Source organism: Perca flavescens, chromosome 22 (assembly GCF_004354835.1).
Source record: "Perca flavescens isolate YP-PL-M2 chromosome 22, PFLA_1.0, whole genome shotgun sequence".
Lineage (NCBI taxonomy): Eukaryota > Metazoa > Chordata > Actinopteri > Perciformes > Percidae > Perca > Perca flavescens.
In genome coordinates, this window is record NC_041352.1 from 5,305,363 (window position 1) to 5,324,297 (window position 18,935).

Below are 18,935 nucleotides of genomic sequence, written 5' to 3' on the forward strand. Positions count from 1 at the left end.
AACCCCATCGCGCGATCTAAAGCAGTGTTTCCCACACGTAGACTAATGTGTGGCGGTGCGCCTCACTATCAACACCGGCCGCCGCATTTCCTTTCCCTGCTCTCCTCCGTCTCTCAGTCACTTGTGTCTCGCTCACATATACACACACACACACACACACACACACCCACACACCTTGTTGGACATCAGATTCATATCTTCATCAAACTGGACTGAAGAATCAAAAGCCTGATATAAAAATGTCTGATCTTCTTTTAAAGGAGCTGTACTATGATAACCAAGTGTCAAAGCAAAATCATTACCGTCTTTATCCCTTTTTTCTCTTTTATATCCAGTATAAATATTTCTCCAGTATATAGCTGATGCTTCTGTTGAATGTGCCACTTTCTGTCTCCAGGGAAGCCAGCCATTGCACACAGAGACCTGAAGTCCAAGAACATCCTGGTGAAGAAGAACGGGACGTGCTGCATCGCCGACCTGGGGCTGGCCGTCCGCCACGACTCGGCCACCGACACCATCGACATCGCTCCAAACCACAGAGTGGGAACCAAAAGGTGACTGCGTGTTCTGTCTCCACTGGAGGAACTGGAATCTGTCATCAATATTATAATGTGTCCCAGTTATAGAGCACTTTTCAATCCGTGAGCACACCGTGCTGTCCGAGGTGAGCATATTGAAAACGGGCGCAGTGTTGCGATGTCAGCTGGTGAGACGAGTTTCCTTTTGGGATAAACTCCGTTCTGTGTACCTGTAGGCAGCTGTGATGTCACAGTGAGTGACGGTGAACATAAAGAGTGTCGGCCTGTCTGTCTGGACTGTTGAGACTCTGCCTCAGCTCTGGGTTTGGATCAGTCATGGGATCTGTGTTATGTGGTTGTGGGGGGGCAGCACAGCACAGATAGCTTGAAATGAGTCCAAACATACAGTGTGGCCTTGAGTCTGTGTTTCCCCTTCAACATTAAACACCACCTAGTATGAAGCGGGTTGAAGTCTGGGGTCTGATGCATGCAGGCCGGACCAGATACCGGAGCAGTCAGCCTGGGGTTGGAACATAAGACACAGCCGCTGTACCAGTTGGTAGACACACCCACTAACCCTGTTGGTAGACACACCCACTAACCCTGTTGGTAGACGCATCCACTGTCCCTCTAGGTAGACGCATCCACTGTCCCTCTAGGTAGACGCATCCACTGTCCCTGTAGGTAGACACATCCACTGTCCCTGTAGGTAGACACATCCACTGTCCCTGTAGGTAGACACATCCACTGTCCCTGTAGGTAGACTCATCCACTGTCCCTGTAGGTAGACACATCCACTGTCCCTGTAGGTAGACACATCCACTGTCCCTGTAGGTAGACACATCCACTGTCCCTGTAGGTAGACACACCCACTGTCCCTGTAGGTAGACTCACCCACTGTCCCTGTTGGTCCACATGTCTCCTGTCCTGTTATGTAGACTGGAAAGTTAGCAGCACTCTTTCCCTTCCTCCTCCCACAGATATAACAGCACAGCTGTCATCCTGTTCTGTTTTTCTCTCTCCCTCTTTTTCTTCTTGTTTATGTCTTTCTCTGCCTGCATGTCTGGTAGGGGTGCACAATATATCGACTCAATATCGTCATCGCGATATCACATTGCGCGATATTATACCGGAAGTCTCGCAATAATTACGCAATATTTTGTTTACGTTGCATCCCGCCCGACATGTAACCAAAGAGTATAGAAGCAACAAGAGGAGAAACTCAATAGAACATTGTGTTGCATTCAGTCCAAGATGGCGGAGCTGCACTCAATAGACTCTTCCTTTGCAAGCTGCAGCACAACGTTCTTTTGAGTTTAGCCTCTTGTTACGTCTACACTCTTTGATGCACCTCTCAATCACTTGGTAGCGTTGCAATTCCCCGCCTCATTTCCTGGTTCTCCTTCTCCATAAACAACATGAAATCAAGGAGAGGGTTAACTTCTCCTGCTCCAGATTTCCCACCGTGTTCAGAAAGAACAGGGGAGACACTTTGGTTCTCTCACTATAACGTTAGAGTCGCTACTCACTCCGAAGAAAAACGCCTTCACTCTCTCACTTGTTCCTCGCTCTACCACACACACACCGGCTGGCTCGACGCACACACCGGCGGAGAAGTATAAACAAACATCAGCTGCGTGGAGCGCCTTATTTAGGTGCCACTTAAATGCCTGCGCTTCTCTCTGATGATCCGAAAACTGACGTTAAGGGGAACTCAACTGAAACATCGCCGCACGGGAGGCTAGTTAACAAACACTTGGCATTAGCGTTAGCTAGTTAGTGCTACACCTGACAGCAGGTAACGTTAGCCTACCGTTAGCTAGCAGCTAACCGAGCATTTTAACAGAGTGAAAAATGAGGTTAAAATGCTGACAGCTAAACGGTGAGGAGTGTGTCTGTATTTCACTTGAGATAACTGTAACACCAGACTGTAGCTGCACAGACTGAGCCTCGCCAGCCTCGTGCTGCATTCAAAGAAATTGTAAAATACGCTTTCCCATACAGTGTTTGGCCCATTGACATATATATATATATATATATATAAGGTTTGGCCTCGCTAGCCTCGTGCTGCACTCAAAGTAATTGTAAAATACCCTTTTCCCAGCCAGTGTTTTTTTTTTTTGTGTCGTTAACAGGAATTTACTGGTGAAATAAGATATTGTTATATGTTATTGTTATTACATTTTCAATAAATCATTAAATTTTAAATATATATATATATATATATATATATATATATATATATATATATATATATATATAAATTCTTTCAGTTCAGGCAAAATTTTAAATGTATTGTTTTAGCACTGGGAAATATGAAATCTATTTTTCATGTGTTTTCCCATAACTTTGTTAATTTTACATATGTTTAAAAATATCTAAATTAATATCGATATTGAAATATTCATTATCGATATCGCAATATCAAATTTTTTTCAATATCGTGCACCCCTAATGTCTGGCAGGGGTTTAACACTGCGGCTGATTTCCAGTACCCCTGAATAATTCAGTAAGCCTCGGGTCAGTGGAGACAAAAGCTCTGGCCTTGACTGAATCCATGTCAGACACATTGATGGTCTGATCTGATCCCACCATCATAATGCCAGAAAAGAAAGAGGGAGCCACGTGCACACTGCAACCCTTTAGCCCTGCTTTTCCTGAGCTCCTCGACGCAGGGACATCAGAGGGCAATCGGCGCTCGGGAGCCATGCGTGCACTGTTCAAAGATGCTTTGCAGACACTTTCCAGATATCTGGCAGGCTTAATATCTGGACCTGTCTGTCGGGACGTTGCAGCCAATGAGAGCACAGGACATGAGCTGAGGGGGAAACGTGGGGGAGGGGTCACCTTTAACAGTAGGAACTTTACTGTATGTGTTGCATTTCAAACACGGACCGAGCGCTGTGCGTCGCCGCGACATGTAGTTAACTATGTTCGAGGGGGAACATCAGGCTACAGCGTAGGGTCCAATGTACGGTCTGTGTAGATTTAAAACACAAGCATAAATCACGCTTTAGATGACCGTTGGCGATGTTTTTTAGCTGCAGCTTCTTCAGACGAATCCATGCTTAACGCGCGCTGCCTTCTTCCTCTATTCCAACGCATCGATGCGCGTTATGCAAATCAACGTATTTTGGTAATCTGTGATGTTGACTGCGTCGATGCATCATCCCAGCCCTACTTTCATTAAAATAATAGCGCTTTATTTATTTTTTGTTTGCCACGCATTGTGCACTAGTCTAATTGGCTCCGGTTGAATATACTGTAATATTTTGGTTATGGTTAGGGCTGTCACGATACCAAAAATTCAGTAGTCGCTGCCAATACCAGTAAAATAACACGATTCTCAATGCCGATTTCAATACCACGGTAAAAAAAAGGGGGATTTTCTAAGATTCCATGTACTTTAACTTGAAACATGAACTTCTTTATTAAAATATTTGAAAAATATCAATTCTGGCGTATGACTATTTTAGAAAAATAAATAAATTAAAAAGTCCACATGGGATTTGTTTTGATGCGCTGGATTCAACCAATCATCGAACTTCCACCTGCCAATGAAACGAGTTCTAGCCAATCAGATGCAAAGTAGGGCAGGTCTTTGCCGAAATGTGAGAGTGCGGTTAAAAAAAAAAATGGAGGCAAAGTTTATCAAACTTGTAGCATGTAGATACAGGCAGCTTTAATTGAGAAAGTAGTTAAAACAAATGCCGCTGGGCATGAATAGAGGACAAGAAGAAAAGGGTGGAGACGGGAGGCCGTTTAGCACTTGGTGCCTCACACTGGGGGAGCCGGGTGCTGCTTCTGCAGCACATGTTCAAGGAAGACACCGTACAGCAGCAGCGGTAAGACAGTGCTTGCTAGTCACAAAGCTTCGGTCCGTGCACTCTGTCATACGAGTATGTTACTGGCAACGACCGCTACCGTTAACCGTGACTGTTCCTTCGCTGACCGACCGTGATACAGACAATACGTGTGTGCACGTTCATAGCGGAACATGATTTGTCATTAACGATGGCCACTGTGTAAAAGCTATCTGAAGCCCAAACTGCCTTTACAAAGCTGTCTGTTTGGAATCAGCATGGCAGCTATTTAAACATAACGGCCTTCTCCCAGAGTTTCGACGTCTAGCTGTATGAAAAGCTAAACAATGTGACGTTTTTAATAAATAAAGCAGCTAATATCAACGTGGACAAAATCATGAATGTACTAATTTGGGTTAGATGACCTGGCCAAAGTAGTCAAATTTAGTTTTCACAATGATTCATTGTAGGATTATGATATCATTGCAATATGTAAATCCACATTGACTCTTAATTTAACATATGGTTGGAAGAAGTAAAAATTGATCTTTTTTTTCTTTTTCTTCTTTTTTTATGACTTTTATTATTGTGTAGTGTCAGAAGGACTTTAACTGTTTTGCCAGTCAAATTAACTTTAATGAGTGCATGTTGAAATATTACACTGTTGGTTGGCAAAAAATGCATCTCAAAATGGGTCCAATTGATGCTTTAAAATATGGAATATTTAAAATTTTCTTCCGGAGGAGCATGCCCCCGGACCCCCCCAGAGGGGTAATTTCTAAGGGTGTGACGAGATCTCGTTTTACGAGATCTCGCGAGATTAAAACGTGACGAGACTTCTCGTCGAGGTGAAAAGTTGTCTCGTGAGGCGATGTGATGTCAGCGTGATGGAGCGTGAAATTACTATTGAAGATCCCCCTGCCACTTTTAAATCATTTGTGTGCAAACATTTTGGTTTTCCTGCGGAAATAATAAACGGCGAAAGAGTGACAGACAAGACGAACACAATATGTAAATATTGTAAGAAAAAAATGCCGTATACCGCGGCTAACACGAGCACTATGCAAAAACACTTACAGCACCACCACAGCTCTCTACCAACTACAGCACCCGCGACGAAAACATTAAAAGGCCAAACAACTCTAAAAGCCTTTGCATCTCTGCCACCGGTAAGTGCAAGAGCCACGGCAATAACGAGGGACATAGGCGTTTTCATTGCAGCTGATATGAGGCCATTTTCTGTGGTGGAAAATGTCGGATTTCGGCAACTCCTAAATATCCTTTGCTGTCTCCACTTGCCAAAGCATACCTTTCCATCCCTGCTACCTCAGTTCCAAGTGAGTGTGTTTTTTCTACTGCAGGAGACATAGTTACTGCCCAAAGGTCTCAACTGCTGCCAGAAATAGTCGACATGCTTATATTCTTGAAAAATAACATGACCATATCTTAGGCTGTTTTGTGTAGTTTATCTTATAGAAAACATTTTTTTTCTGTTTGCACTTGTAGTTTTGAGAGAGCAGTACTTTGGTTATTGATACACTTACTGTTTGCATTTAAACATTTTCTGTTGTTTACACATTTATTTTATTTATACTGTTTATTTTTTTATGTTCGATTTGTGGAAAGGAGTTAGATTTCACATGGCAGAAGCCAGTTGGTAGATTTTATACAAAACATTTTGCAGTGTTTGCATGTCCTTTACTGCATATGATTCATTAAAATAGTAAAAAAAAAGTTAAATAACATTCATCATTAATAGTTGATTTCAAAAGGCACCTAAATTGTTTTGCATTTTGTGATTTTTCAGTTGAATAAAAAAACTATTTTCCATTCATATATTTCATCATTGAGGATTTCTTTAAAAAAAATTTTAAAATCTCGTCTCAATCTCGTGATGTGTCTCGTGGAGTAAGCGTCTCGTCACACCCCTAGTAATTTCCTTCTCACCTTTTTCACCCCTGACCCGTTTTCATGCCTGCATTAGCTTCAGGCTAATTTAAGCGTGACTACAAGGGACGGTCCTTTCATCATTTGTGTACTCACACTGAATTATATAGCTAGAGTACATAAGTTGGTTACTCGCAAAAACAATTGAGACGCAGCCAGTGAAGTGATCCCGGCGGCTCCTGGCTAACGCCGCCATGCTAACCCTGCTAAAGGCTGACGTTACCGGAGGAGCAGGCAAGCGGCCACGGCTGTTTACAAGGTGTAGCCTGTTCAGTGGTGAGTTATTTGAAGCCAAGAGAGGGGGGCTGTAAATCGGAAAGAGGACCGTGAGTTTGCAGTGAACATGCTGTTCTTTTTTTAGGTCGGGTAGAATCTATCTCCTGTGACTCTGTTCATAGTTTTTCAAAAGATATGTACCGGAAGTAGAAGGGCGTGACTTTGGCCACTTGTTCCTGACCTCCTCCTTCTGAATGTATCGAATGGGACACTCTGAAGCGTATACTGTCCCCATCAGTTCCGGAAGGGGCGCAGCACCGATGCCGCTAACACTAGCCTCGTCGCTAACGGTGCCTACGGTGCTTCAGAAAAATAGGCATCGTCGGTGTTTTGTCATTTTAGAACCGGAAGGTATCGCAAGTATCGGTTCTCGTGACATCCCTAGCTGTGGTGGTGTTGGCTGATTTAAAGATGGCCAGTGCAGAGCTTCCACCACTGGTGGTGTGCTGTTGGGAAATACTTTGAGGAAATCATCTGTGTTGTAGAAGGAGCAAAGCTCTCTGTCAGCTCCGCTCATCAGGATAGGTAGCAACACATACCATGATGTAACGTCATTGACTGCTTACTAGGGCTGTGCAATTAATCGAAATGTGATTATGATTTTGGCTCCCAATGATCACAAAAACAGAATAATCAAGAAAAACAATTATTTAGCTTTGCAAGTAAACTCTTATTTTCTCTTGTGTTCTTAATGAAATAATAAAGTTTAAATAGGACAAGTATTAAGGCAATTTTCACAGTTGTATGTTTTTTTTATTGTTGATTTATTTAACTTTTTCCACTGTTTTTAAGTTCAATAATTGCAATATCTTTCCAGAAGTCAACGAGTAATCGTTTTAAATTATCGTGATTTCAATATTGACCGAAATAATCGTGATTATATTTTTTTCCATAATCGAGCAGCCCTACTGCGTACATGCCGTGGTACAGAAACGAGTGATGTTTGCTAACAGCGCATGGTCTTTCTCTCAGGTATATGGCTCCGGAGGTGCTGGACGACTCCATAAACATGAAACACTTTGAGTCTTTCAAGCGAGCGGACATCTACGCCATGGGCCTGGTGTTCTGGGAGATCGCCAGCCGCTGCTCTATGGGAGGTGAATGATGACACAGCAGTATCTGCATGGTGGAGGAAAGCTGCATGGTCAGACACACTGATGAGTATTTGAACCTGGTGTCTTTCTGTCAGGCATCCATGAGGACTACCAGCTGCCCTACTACGACCTGGTCCAGTCGGATCCATCAGTGGAGGAGATGAGGAAGGTGGTGTGTGAGCAGAAGCTTCGGCCCAACATTCCCAACCGCTGGCAGAGCTGTGAGGTAGGACAGGGACAAGTCTGTTCCCCATAGACTGTAGGCTTTGGTCTACACGTCCAGTTTCTGCCTCCGAGGTCCTGAAGTCTGAAGTTTATGTGTAACGTTGCTATCGTCAGCGTGATGTGACTCTTGAGAAACTATAATGCTAGAATATAAATGAAAACTAGAATTTCACTCACCAAAAGAAACCGCACAGACTTCTTTACAGTCCTTTTTAGTTCCACTAAACGCACAGCAAGCCATATTATTTCTCCGATATTTGCATGATAAATTCCCCAAAAGGCACTAGCACTAGTCTAGCAGAGCAGACAGCTAGCGGCTAACGTTAGCCTCTTGTGACGACTGCCACCTGCCACTCAAAGCCCAACTTTAACTCCAGACTTATATAGCGAAAGTCGCTATAGAGACCACCAGGCTGTAAAGTTAGGCATTTTAACATGGGGGTCTGTGGGGATTGACTCTGTTTTGGAGCCAGCCTCGCGTGGCCGCTCAATGAACTTCATATTTTGGCACTTCCTCATTGGCTTCCTTTGTCCGACCCGGAGATTGGCGCCTGCTGAAAACTACATGCTAGTTAGCCGTTGGCTGTGGTCTTTGTAGAGCTGTAACGGTACACACCGTCAGTCACGGTTCACTGTGAGTTCAGCACAAAGACAGGCCGTTAAAGAGACTGCATTTTGTTATTGAAGCAATTATTTTCATTTGAAAAATAGGAGCAGTATAAACACTTGAACACACCACTTTCCCAGAAAACAACAACCGGCTGTGATACTGAAAATAGGGATGCACCGTCCAATGCCGTGCGCATGCACTCGTACTTGTAATCATAAAATCACTCCGACACTAGCACACCAGATACCACCTCATAGCAACGTGACATCAACTCATCCATCGGGCAGGTAGGCGGTGGAAGGGGAGCAATACTGCTGAAAAAAATAACCGAGGCTCTTACCCAATACTTCATTGCACTAGACGACCTCGAGGCATCTCTTTGAGTTGGCTCCATTTAGCCCATACATCAGACTGTCAGCTTAAATGAGGCCGTGTCTGAAAGCTTTTGAATGTGCAAGCCCTGACATCAGATATGAGCTTCAGCTGAGGGAGCGGGAGTAGAGTATCTCCAGCTGATGAACGTGGCCTGGCATGTGTCAGCACTGTAGAAAGGTAAATGTAGAGATATGCTGACTCACGCATACAGCCACACCTAGGGGTAAACTCTCACCAAGTTAGCCAAGAGGAAAGATTCAACTACATCCCAGAATATACCAGATCAAATGGGACACAAATGTGCTGTTTAAGCTTTTAGGTTTTCTTTAAAGCCATGATCAGAAGCAGATAGAGGTGTCGGCAAACGGCTGACAAATGATTTTATTTTCAGCAGCTTCATACCTGGAAGTATAAAGTCTGTGTCGTGAAGGAAGAATGCGACTGCAAATAAGGCGATAGCAAGAATTGAGCCTCGGGAAGCCCACAACACCGATCATGTGACATCCAGGTTTTCATCGGTCTGGATTTAAAACCAGTCCGGGTTTAGCCGAGCTTTGCTCAAAGACAGAATGGAAAGTGCTGCGTTAAAAATGCCCGTCCTGTTGTAACTAACGTCTCCTCCGTCCTCTGCAGGCCCTGCGGGTGATGGCCAAGATCATGAGGGAGTGTTGGTACGCCAACAGTGCCGCCCGACTCACCGCTCTGCGGATCAAGAAAACCCTGTCTCAGCTCAGCCAACAGGAGGGCATCAAGATGTAGACATCCCTACCAAATATACACACACACACACACACACACACACACACACACACACACACACACACCTCTGACTGGCATCCATATCGTTATCATTACAGCATTATTATCTTCATTATTATTCATTTGCTGTGCCCTCTTTGGTTCGAAGGGAACCGAAGACTTTGCCCCCTGAGCTCTTTTTTTCTCATCCCATTTCCTTCATTGACAAACTGATGAGTCGTGAACGTGAGGAGGTGTGTGCGTGTCTTTGTGTGTGTGTGTGTGTGTGTGTGTGTGTGTCTGTGTGTGTGTGTGTTGCACTGTGCTGACGTGCACACAGGATGGATGGATGGATGGATGGATCTAATGAGGGAGGGCCTTAAAGGATATCCTCCATCTTCCTTTGCTACATTCATCACATGGGACCCATCTCAAGTCCCGCCTCCACCACTCATCACAACCAATAAGAGCTCAGAGCCCGTCAGGTTACCATTAGGCCAGCCAGGCAGCTGGGAATCAGCTGGGCGGCCTCATTGTATATCAGCATTAGAGAGCTAAGCTACTCTTCAGTAGGGCTGCACCTCGCTCATTCACATCTTTGAAGAGAGCTGCGAGTCATGGGAAATGTCCTCCCACTGGAAACGATCCCAAGGGAACTATTAGCATGATACGTACATATTTGAATATGTGAGGTGCGTAATCGGTACTGATCACAGGGACGCTGAGCAGTGTAACATGTACCACACTTAAGTGACCTGCTAGTCAAATCCAAAGACAAAGGGGATGAACCGTGCACATTTGGTCCGACATGCTCTGTGGTTTAGAGGTGGAGCTTTGTTCCACTGGTCCGCAGCTGTCGGAGCCGCTCGGCCATGACCCAGAGTATTTCAGAGAGTGAAGGTGGCGTTGTGTGCAGCCCTACTGTTGAGTTGTCTTACAGTAGCATTGGGAACTGAAGCGTGGACCCGGGGGTTATGGGACGCTCTGTAAGCCGCCCTGCGGGCTCCTTCATCGCTATAGTTCTCTCTCATCTCTGCAACACGTTTGCACTGTTGTATATCCGTCACTCCCCCATGGAGTCGGACAGGTCAGTTTAATTTATTGTTTCTTTTTTTCTTTTTTCTATTTTCTTTTTGGTGGCAGGGGATCTTTTTTTTTTTTTGTTAAACTAAACTGGACATGATGACCTCATTCATTTTTGGCGAACATGATCAACATATGCAATATACAGTAGATAAATGTGTCTATTTTCTATACTGTGCTCTGCTAAACCACAAACCGCAAGAACAACAGCAACAGCGCTCAGCTGCCACCATGCCTTCCAACCAGCTGTTACCGGAAAGTGCCAGTGCTTTAACAACCCAACTCCTCTCATGTCGGCTGGGCGGGTGTGTGTGTGTCTGTGTGTGACACGCTGTGTGTTTGTGTGTATGTGTCAGAGAAGAGGCCTGCCGAGCACATAGCGAGCTCGTACTATGCACACCCAAGAAAATAGGTACGGAAAGCAAGGAGGGGACACACAGCGGCGTCACAGCACCCCCAGTCCAGCCGACTCTCTGGTGCCATCACCCCCCCCCTCACCGACACCGACCACCTCAGCAACAACTCATCGTGCAGCGAGTCTGGACAACGCGCTCCAGCACCTCAAACTGTTTATTCAGAAAGATAATGCCACAGAAGCTGGCGGCGGCTTTGGAAAAAAAAACACACTGATGTTGCCCTATACATGTAAACTCTTGGATTTCTGATTTTTGATCCTTTCATGTCAACCTTTTTCTCCTCTGTAGGATAATCATCAACAAGGAGGTACATTCATTTAAATATAGCAAATGGAGATTTACTAAGCCATAGATTTTCCAGGTTATGTATAATTTTTTTTCTTCTTTTTTGTGGCAAGGTCTTTTCTACTAGAAAAAAAAAAAAAAAAGATGAAAATGTGCATCAAAAGGACAATTTTGTCATTTCAGCTTAGCAAGCCTTAAGGGACCAACACATAAGAGTCAGGATCTGCTCTTATTCTTTCTTTATTTGTGTTTTTAGTTTTTAATGAAAAAAGATTTATATATACATATACTGTATAATTGATTACTATGATAAATGTGTCATTATTCTATCTAAAGGACAAAAAAAATATATATGCAGCACCCGAATTCACAGTTTGTTTCGGTCAAGTGTTTGTCCTTTTGCCAGGTCGCGATACATCTGAACGCGCGGACTGACTTTACAGAGATGTGTCCCGAGTTCCACCGGAAGCACTTGTCTTTTAGGACAAGTCAAAGCAAGTCCGTGATGAGATCCAGTTTAAATGCACAGTGTGAAGCAGTCAGTGATGAATACACCGAGTCAAAGAGTCTCTCGATTGTTCAGCAATAAGTGCACTTGTGAATCACTGCAGGGTTGAGTCGGTCTGTCTCCGTTGTTTGTCTTTGCGGTTGATGTGCTGCTACGTAGAGTTGTCCACCTCGCTTCCCGAGCGGAGGCGAGCGCTGTCGTTGGATGTAAATACCTTGAGGTCGTCCGAATCTGATCGTTTTTGTGCCATGTTGCTCCGACGCGAACCAGCTCATCGTCAACGAGGAGTTATCGTTCTCTGCTTGGTGTTCGGTGAGAATGGAACGCTGCGACCTCCGTGGGCCGCGGTGGGCCACTGAGTACACACATACCGAACAGCACAGTTCGAAATCCACTGAAAGCTAGTTTCTTCTACTAGGAGTGTAGATGAGGGTGATGAGCAAAGACATCCACTTCTGGTTGTGTCAAGTCCTTACAGTAACTGATCATGTCAAATAGATGGATAATGTCCTAATAACCTCACATACATCCCGTGTAATGTCATTATTAGCATTAATGCCTTTCTTCAGGAGTAGGTCAGTGCCCGTTTCTTTGCAGACAGCACTTTGACATGGATGTCACAACCGGTTGAGTCATTAGCACTAACATGGATTCCATGCTAGTGCTAATAACTCAACCGGTTGTTTTAGGGTTGATTCAGAGCCTCCCTTAAGTCATCCTTTTAAACTTTTGGTAAGAAAGAACCCAAAGTTTGACAAATAGCAGACCCATTGGGATGTAGTTCACTGGTCCGAGTCCTGCAGTTTTTTTTAAATATGTAGAAATGGTCAGCAGTGGCAGAATGTGACACATTATTGTAAATATACAAAAGAAGAAAGTTGCCTGATCTTTGAAGAAAGTGAAGTGGAACTCGCTGCTATATTAAATACAAAAAGGGTGACAGACTATGCTGAATGGAATGTCAAATGTGTACAAAAGTGGCAAGGGAATTTGGTCGATCCGTCGAAGGCTACGCCACGCGGGTTGCTGTTAGCTAAATGCTAACCCCGCTGGGCCTTTGGGAGGGTTGAGACCGGAGACCACGTGTAGTCCGTTAGCGGCGCCGTTCTCTAGGACATCGGCAGCAGCAACGACCGCTCGACAGCACCTCTGGTTGGCCTCGTCTAGGACAACCTTCATTCTGTCTTAAAGTCACCAGCAGCTTTGTACTCTTTCTGTTTCCTCTGGTGGTCTCTAAAGAGCGATCTCTGTCTGTGTCCGTGATTCTATCTTGCCTTTCTCTCTTGTCTTTCCATGTTCTCTAACGGACTTAGCGACATCTCCTAGCTAACGGCCCAGCTTCCCCCGCTCCACACCGGGCGGGCCAGCTCACATCCTTGAGGTCGTGGTGTGCTTAAAACCAAACTAGTTTTCGACCGACGCAGTGAATGGTACAGATGGGGATAACAGCTCACACTTTGGGACGGTCCATCCTAAAGGCACTCGTGGTGTTGTACTCGGCCAGTCAGTGAAGAGGGCATGCTCGTCAGATTCTCGGTTTCCGGAAGTTACAGAAATTCGGACACAGCCCAGACGAGCCCTTAGTTTGAAGCGTACGGTTATCTTTAGAAGAGTACTCCATCAGTTTAGCATCCCACGACGTGGACCGACTCACCACAGACCTTTTAAGAACAGAACAGAACCACAGATTTATTAAATTATTTGCTCGAACATTGGAAAAAAACTATTTATTATTAACAGCCGGGAACTCAACCAGATGTTTTCCTGCGTGCGTAGACCCCATGTCCACATGGGCCAGGGTACTGAACTGTTCCGATCATTCAACCATTCATTCTTTTATTACTCCAGTGTGAATAAATCTAGTCGGTTCCAGGTTTTCACGCAACATTGGGCCCCATCGACAAAAGGTGCATTCGCATAAATCTGTGCTCAAAGAAATCATTTGTAATATTTCTGCAAAAAAAAAAACTACACCTATATTACATAGCTGTTATTGTGACATTATCCCAAACGCTTAACCAACAACGTTCAAACCAGTGGCATCTCATAACCTTTGACCCCCCCTCTCTAGTTACTCTAACCTAGGCCAAAATACGGGAACACAGATGATGCATTCGAGAGTAATTGTAAATCCTACAATGTCAAAAATTATACTCCTTAACGGTATCACACAGCATCATTTTGCCATTTATTAAAGGCAGTATTACATACATACATACATACATACATACATACACACACATTGAAATGTGACCATTTTTGAAAGCAGCAGTTGGACATTGTTTAAACGCCAGGATGGACCGTGTGAAAGTGTGCCCGGTTATCTCCACATGTCCTCCGGGATGGGTGCCATGGTAACAGAATTCAGGCGGAGCTGGGCCACATTGTTGTACGAACTAGTCCGTTTTTAAACGTGTAGGTGGTCCCTCCTTTTGTCTGGAAAGATTGGGATTGGACCTTTTTAGATCCTGATCCTGTTAGTTGTGGCTAATCCTAGTTTGGCTTCTTAGGTATACGGATTACTGGTGGGCTGCGTACCTCCTCTTTGACGACGTCACCTTGCCTTCCCTCTCCTCGGCTCAGATTAAAGAGGGGAGGAGCTCACTGTACACTGCTGATATGCAGCCATGCAATTTCCAACCTCTGTTCACTGGTCTACAGTTGAAGGTTCTGAACGGGAGCAGCGACGTGGCCGAGCCGCTTTGTGACCCAAACCGAGACGCGGCGTCTTTGATAAGCCTGGTCCGATATGCAGCCTTTCATGCTATTCTTTCCGCGCCAGAGAGGTAGCAAGCGATGCTCTGTGTGCTCTGATGGAGGGCCAAAACAGGGAGGGAACTCAAACTATTCCAGCAGCTCTATCGCTTTTAACCACGCACTGAGAAATTCCCACAGCTGTGAATGTATCAGCCCCCTCTCAGAGTCTCGAACCAATCGGAGCGCAACCTGCGTAACCCAGTCCAAAAGTGGTGGTGGCGGCGGCGGCAGCAGCTTTGTGAGCATGCAAATATCCGGGTCTGTTTCTGTCCGTCTCTTTCTCTTGTTATGCAACACCTGGGCCAATGGCGGCCCACTCAGTCCCTCTGGATCACACAGGTTGATAGCCCATCTATGCTAGCATGATCCACACACTGTGACCAGGAGCGCCTTAGGGCCAAAGGATTCTCACTTTCTCCCTCCCTGGCTGCCCTCCATCGTCTCACAGAGCTGCCGTGTGATGGTCAAAAGCCAGGGAAAGAGTTAAGGGGGGTAGTGGGGAGTGGTTTGGGTCACCAAAGGGTTCAGGTTTCCTCTCCGCTCCCATGCTGCAGTGAGGCCTTTGGGGCAGAAAGGGTAGCAGAAAGCTTTATCGTGTTTTTATTTGGTGCCTACGTTTGACAAGACTTGTTTTACTTTTCACCTCGAATGAGTCTGCATTACCTGCTTTATACACGTCATCCAAAAGCTGAGAAGTATCTTAAAAAGCATAATTAACATATTAAAAAGGTCACTTAATCAAAAAGAAAATACCTCCTTTTAAAGACCAATGTGTTTTACCTCACTATATATATGTGTGTATATATATATGTGTATATATATATATATATATACACACATATGTGTGTATATAATCTGTTTACTCCAAGTTTGCAATTTGTCTTTCTCTTGTTTCTATGAAATGCTTAAAAAAGTTGAAGAGAATGTGTTTTTTTTTTTTTTTTTTTTTTTTTTTTTCTTTTTCAGCTGTACCTTTCTGTCAGATGGCATTGTATTGTGTACGTGTCGTGCCGAGCAGTATACCATGCTCTGTAATGATCTGTTGGTTGTGTTCTGCGTGAGCTGTACAGTCAAAGCGCTTTACAAATGTCCAAGCCCCCTCTGAGCTCTGGTCAAATGCCTTGTTCAATATCTTCTTTTGTTTCAAGAAAAAGAAAAGAAAAAAAGGGGGGGGGGGGTAGGGGGCTGGACGTGAGGGCAGGGACTGTAAAGAGAAAAGCCCTCAACAACCACTGAAGCCTCCTCTCCTAACCCTCTTGGATTTCTTAACATATTATAATCTTGACTTTTTTTTATATAGTGTGTACAGATGAATGAAAGATCAACATAGGAACTAGAGGATTGCCAATTATGTTAACTTCTAACATAGCTGGAGTAGAAATGGCGTGAATAAAGAATGTTTCACTATAAGACTTGTATTTGTCTGCTTTTCGTCAGAGTCACTGAACTGGTCCTGCATCATATCATTTTACCACACTTTGTACCTCAAACTGCACTCCACTTTAAAGAGTAAACCTAAACTCCTCTTTGATAAAGTTTATACTTTAAGTTTTGCTGCTATAGGTATAGACTGCTGTAGGACTTCCTATAACACACTGATCTCCTCTCTCTCTCTCTCTCTCTCTCTCTCTCTCTCCCCATTTGTGTGCCTTCATGTCCTATTAATGCATCTTACTAACTTCGCTTCTTCCCTGGAGTCCTTGTGCTTTCTCGCCTCACCGATTTCCTTGCATAGCGGTGCTCCTGCTGATGCTCATGCTGACTTGTTACTTACTTCTTTTGCGCCACCTGCAGGAAATGCGACCACGTTGTGAGTTTTCCACGCTGAGAATAGATGTCTGGGTTTATTATAGGAAAACGGAGATGGGTCCACGACCGTGACGATGGAAAACTGGAATGCAAATATTCACAACGTGGTGCGAAAAAAAATCTAAGAATTCTTTCCGTATTTTCATATCGTTTTTTTTTTGTATTGTCCCCGGTGTGAAGGCCTTTAGAGAGGTTAGAGTACACTACTGGTGACACAAAAAGCTGCCGGCTCAATCCCCCTGCACTGGCAGTGGACACCAGATCAGACTGGTTGCACTGAGTATGTGTCTAAGTGATTAAAGTGCGGAGCTGCACGTTCCTGGACGCAGATCATTTGTGCCACGCCAGCGTAACTGAAGGTTTGTAGTGGTGGTCATGAATGCATCAGTAGGGCCCAGGCAAAATGTGTGTAACCAGAGGCCCTTGTCCTCATTAGCTTGGTGTAAACATTTATTAGGTCAATGGAGCCTTAAAACTGGATGGGATGGATAGCTGGGTCTTCTGGTCCAGCCCATGACCCCAGGTTACTGTCTAGGTTACTCTGAATCTACGGCCTGAGGGGACAGCTTAACACTCAAAGTGTGTCTCAGACCTTTAATCAAGGTCTGAGATGTTGGGAGAGATGATTTCCTAAAATCAATGACCATTTCCTTGGTCAATCCATCTACAATTTAAAATAACAATTTCTGAGCTAAAATATGTTTTGCTGGATAGTATCAAACACTGATGAAAAATCCATAGTCCCAACCGATCCAATCTTAATCCCAAAATTGATTCCCGTGCCGACTGACTAACCTGGGGCCAATAGCTCATTTGTGACTGCATATATAGTCTTAGATTTTGGATATCGTAATATGGCATAAGTGTTGTCTTTTCCTGGTTTTAAAGGCTGCATTACAGTAAAATGATGTCAATTTCTGAACAAGTTGTTCTATTATTTGCCTTTACCCACTTAGTCATTATATCCACATTACTGATGATTATCACAAATCTCATTGTGAAAATATTTTGTTAAAGCACCAATAGTCAACACAACAATATCATTGCGGTACTGATATCGAGGTATTTGGTAAAAAATATCGTGATATCTGATTTTGTCCATATCACCCAGCCCTAATTTAAAAACAGCATCCTGACCAAACTTTGACATAAACCAGTCTGTGATTCACTCAACATCCTCAGATCTTAACTATTCTATTAGTCCAAATAATTCATAATATCTGCTTTTTTTCAAACTCAAAAATTAGGTATAATATCCATTTTATTTATTGACCATGAATGAATAATAATATAAAAAAACGTTGAACGTTTTCTGACTTTTTTGGTGCTTTTTTTTTAAGCTTTTGGTTTTTTTCAACGTTTTTTATATTATTATTCATTCATGGTCAATAAATAAAATGGATATTATACCTAATTTTTGAGTTTGAAAAAAAGCAGATATTACAAAAGCATAAAAAAAAAGCACCAAAAAAGTCAGAAAACGTTCAAAAAAAAACCCTGTATTTTTTAATTTTGACCTGGAATGACAGGTTCATGGACAACGGTGAAGACAACACAAGGTTAAGAAATACCATAAGCTTTACATCTTTATTTCTGGAGAGAGAGAGAGAGATCTTCTTTTTGTTACATTCAGTGATTTAAGAGGAAGCTCTGTCTCTACCACACCTGTGGGCGCTGACCACTCTTTCCTCTGTTGTTGTGTGTGTGTGTGTGTGTGTGTGTGTGTGTGTGTGTGTGTGTGTGTGTGTGTGTGTGTGTGTGTGTGTGTGTGTGTATCACGCACACAGAGAATGGACCCACGAATACACGACTCAGGTAGGTAAAATACAATATATACAATATTAGCCCGCTAATAAATCCAAGCAACAGCGTCCACTAAACGGCAGGCAAAGGGAAAATCCGGGGAAACAGGCAATGGTCAAAATCCAAACAGGACACCGGGAAGACCGCTCAAAAGCTGCACACGTGGAAACGGGCGATCTCGCGCTGCGGTAAGGGGAAGACAGAACTTAAATACACAAGACCGGGGAGACAATGAGACACAGGTGCGACACAATAGGTAATCACACAGGCGGGGAAATATAAGACAGGAAGTAAAACAAGACAGCACATGGGAGAACAGAGAATCTACAAACTAAAACAGGAAGTAGAAAAAATAACAGAAAACATGAAACAAACTAAAAGCAGAAACGTGACACAGGGACGAGACATGACAGTATATATATACTGGGTATGGGCCTCATGCACGTTTGACCCCTCCATCTCACCCTCCCTGGACTTTTGCAGATTGGGAAGGTGGATGGGAATGTCATTTTTAGGAGACTGGGCTGTGTTGTTGAAAGGTGCTAAACATGTGAAGTGTCCTTGCCTTGTGGCCGGGTTGGTCAGTGGGTAGAGCAAGGCGCACATATACTGAGAGGTTCATGCCTCAACGCAGAGGTCGAGGGTTTCGAATCCGACCCGAGACGATTTCCTGCATGTCTTCCCCCTC

The 18,935-nt window shown here is 43.9% G+C and overlaps 1 protein-coding gene across 1 annotated transcript in view; it reads left to right on the forward strand.

The window, feature by feature from the left end:
* The window catches only part of tgfbr1b (transforming growth factor, beta receptor 1 b), a 47,486-nt gene extending 37,596 nt beyond the window's left edge, over positions 1–9,890 (forward strand). The window contains exons 6-9 of the mRNA XM_028569164.1: positions 398–554; positions 7,517–7,641; positions 7,734–7,864; positions 9,482–9,890. Coding sequence (XP_028424965.1) covers positions 398–554; positions 7,517–7,641; positions 7,734–7,864; positions 9,482–9,607 — 539 coding nt within the window. The 3' untranslated portion in view covers positions 9,608–9,890. The remainder of the gene's footprint in view (positions 1–397; positions 555–7,516; positions 7,642–7,733; positions 7,865–9,481) is intronic.
* Positions 9,891–18,935: the final 9,045 nt, after the last annotated feature.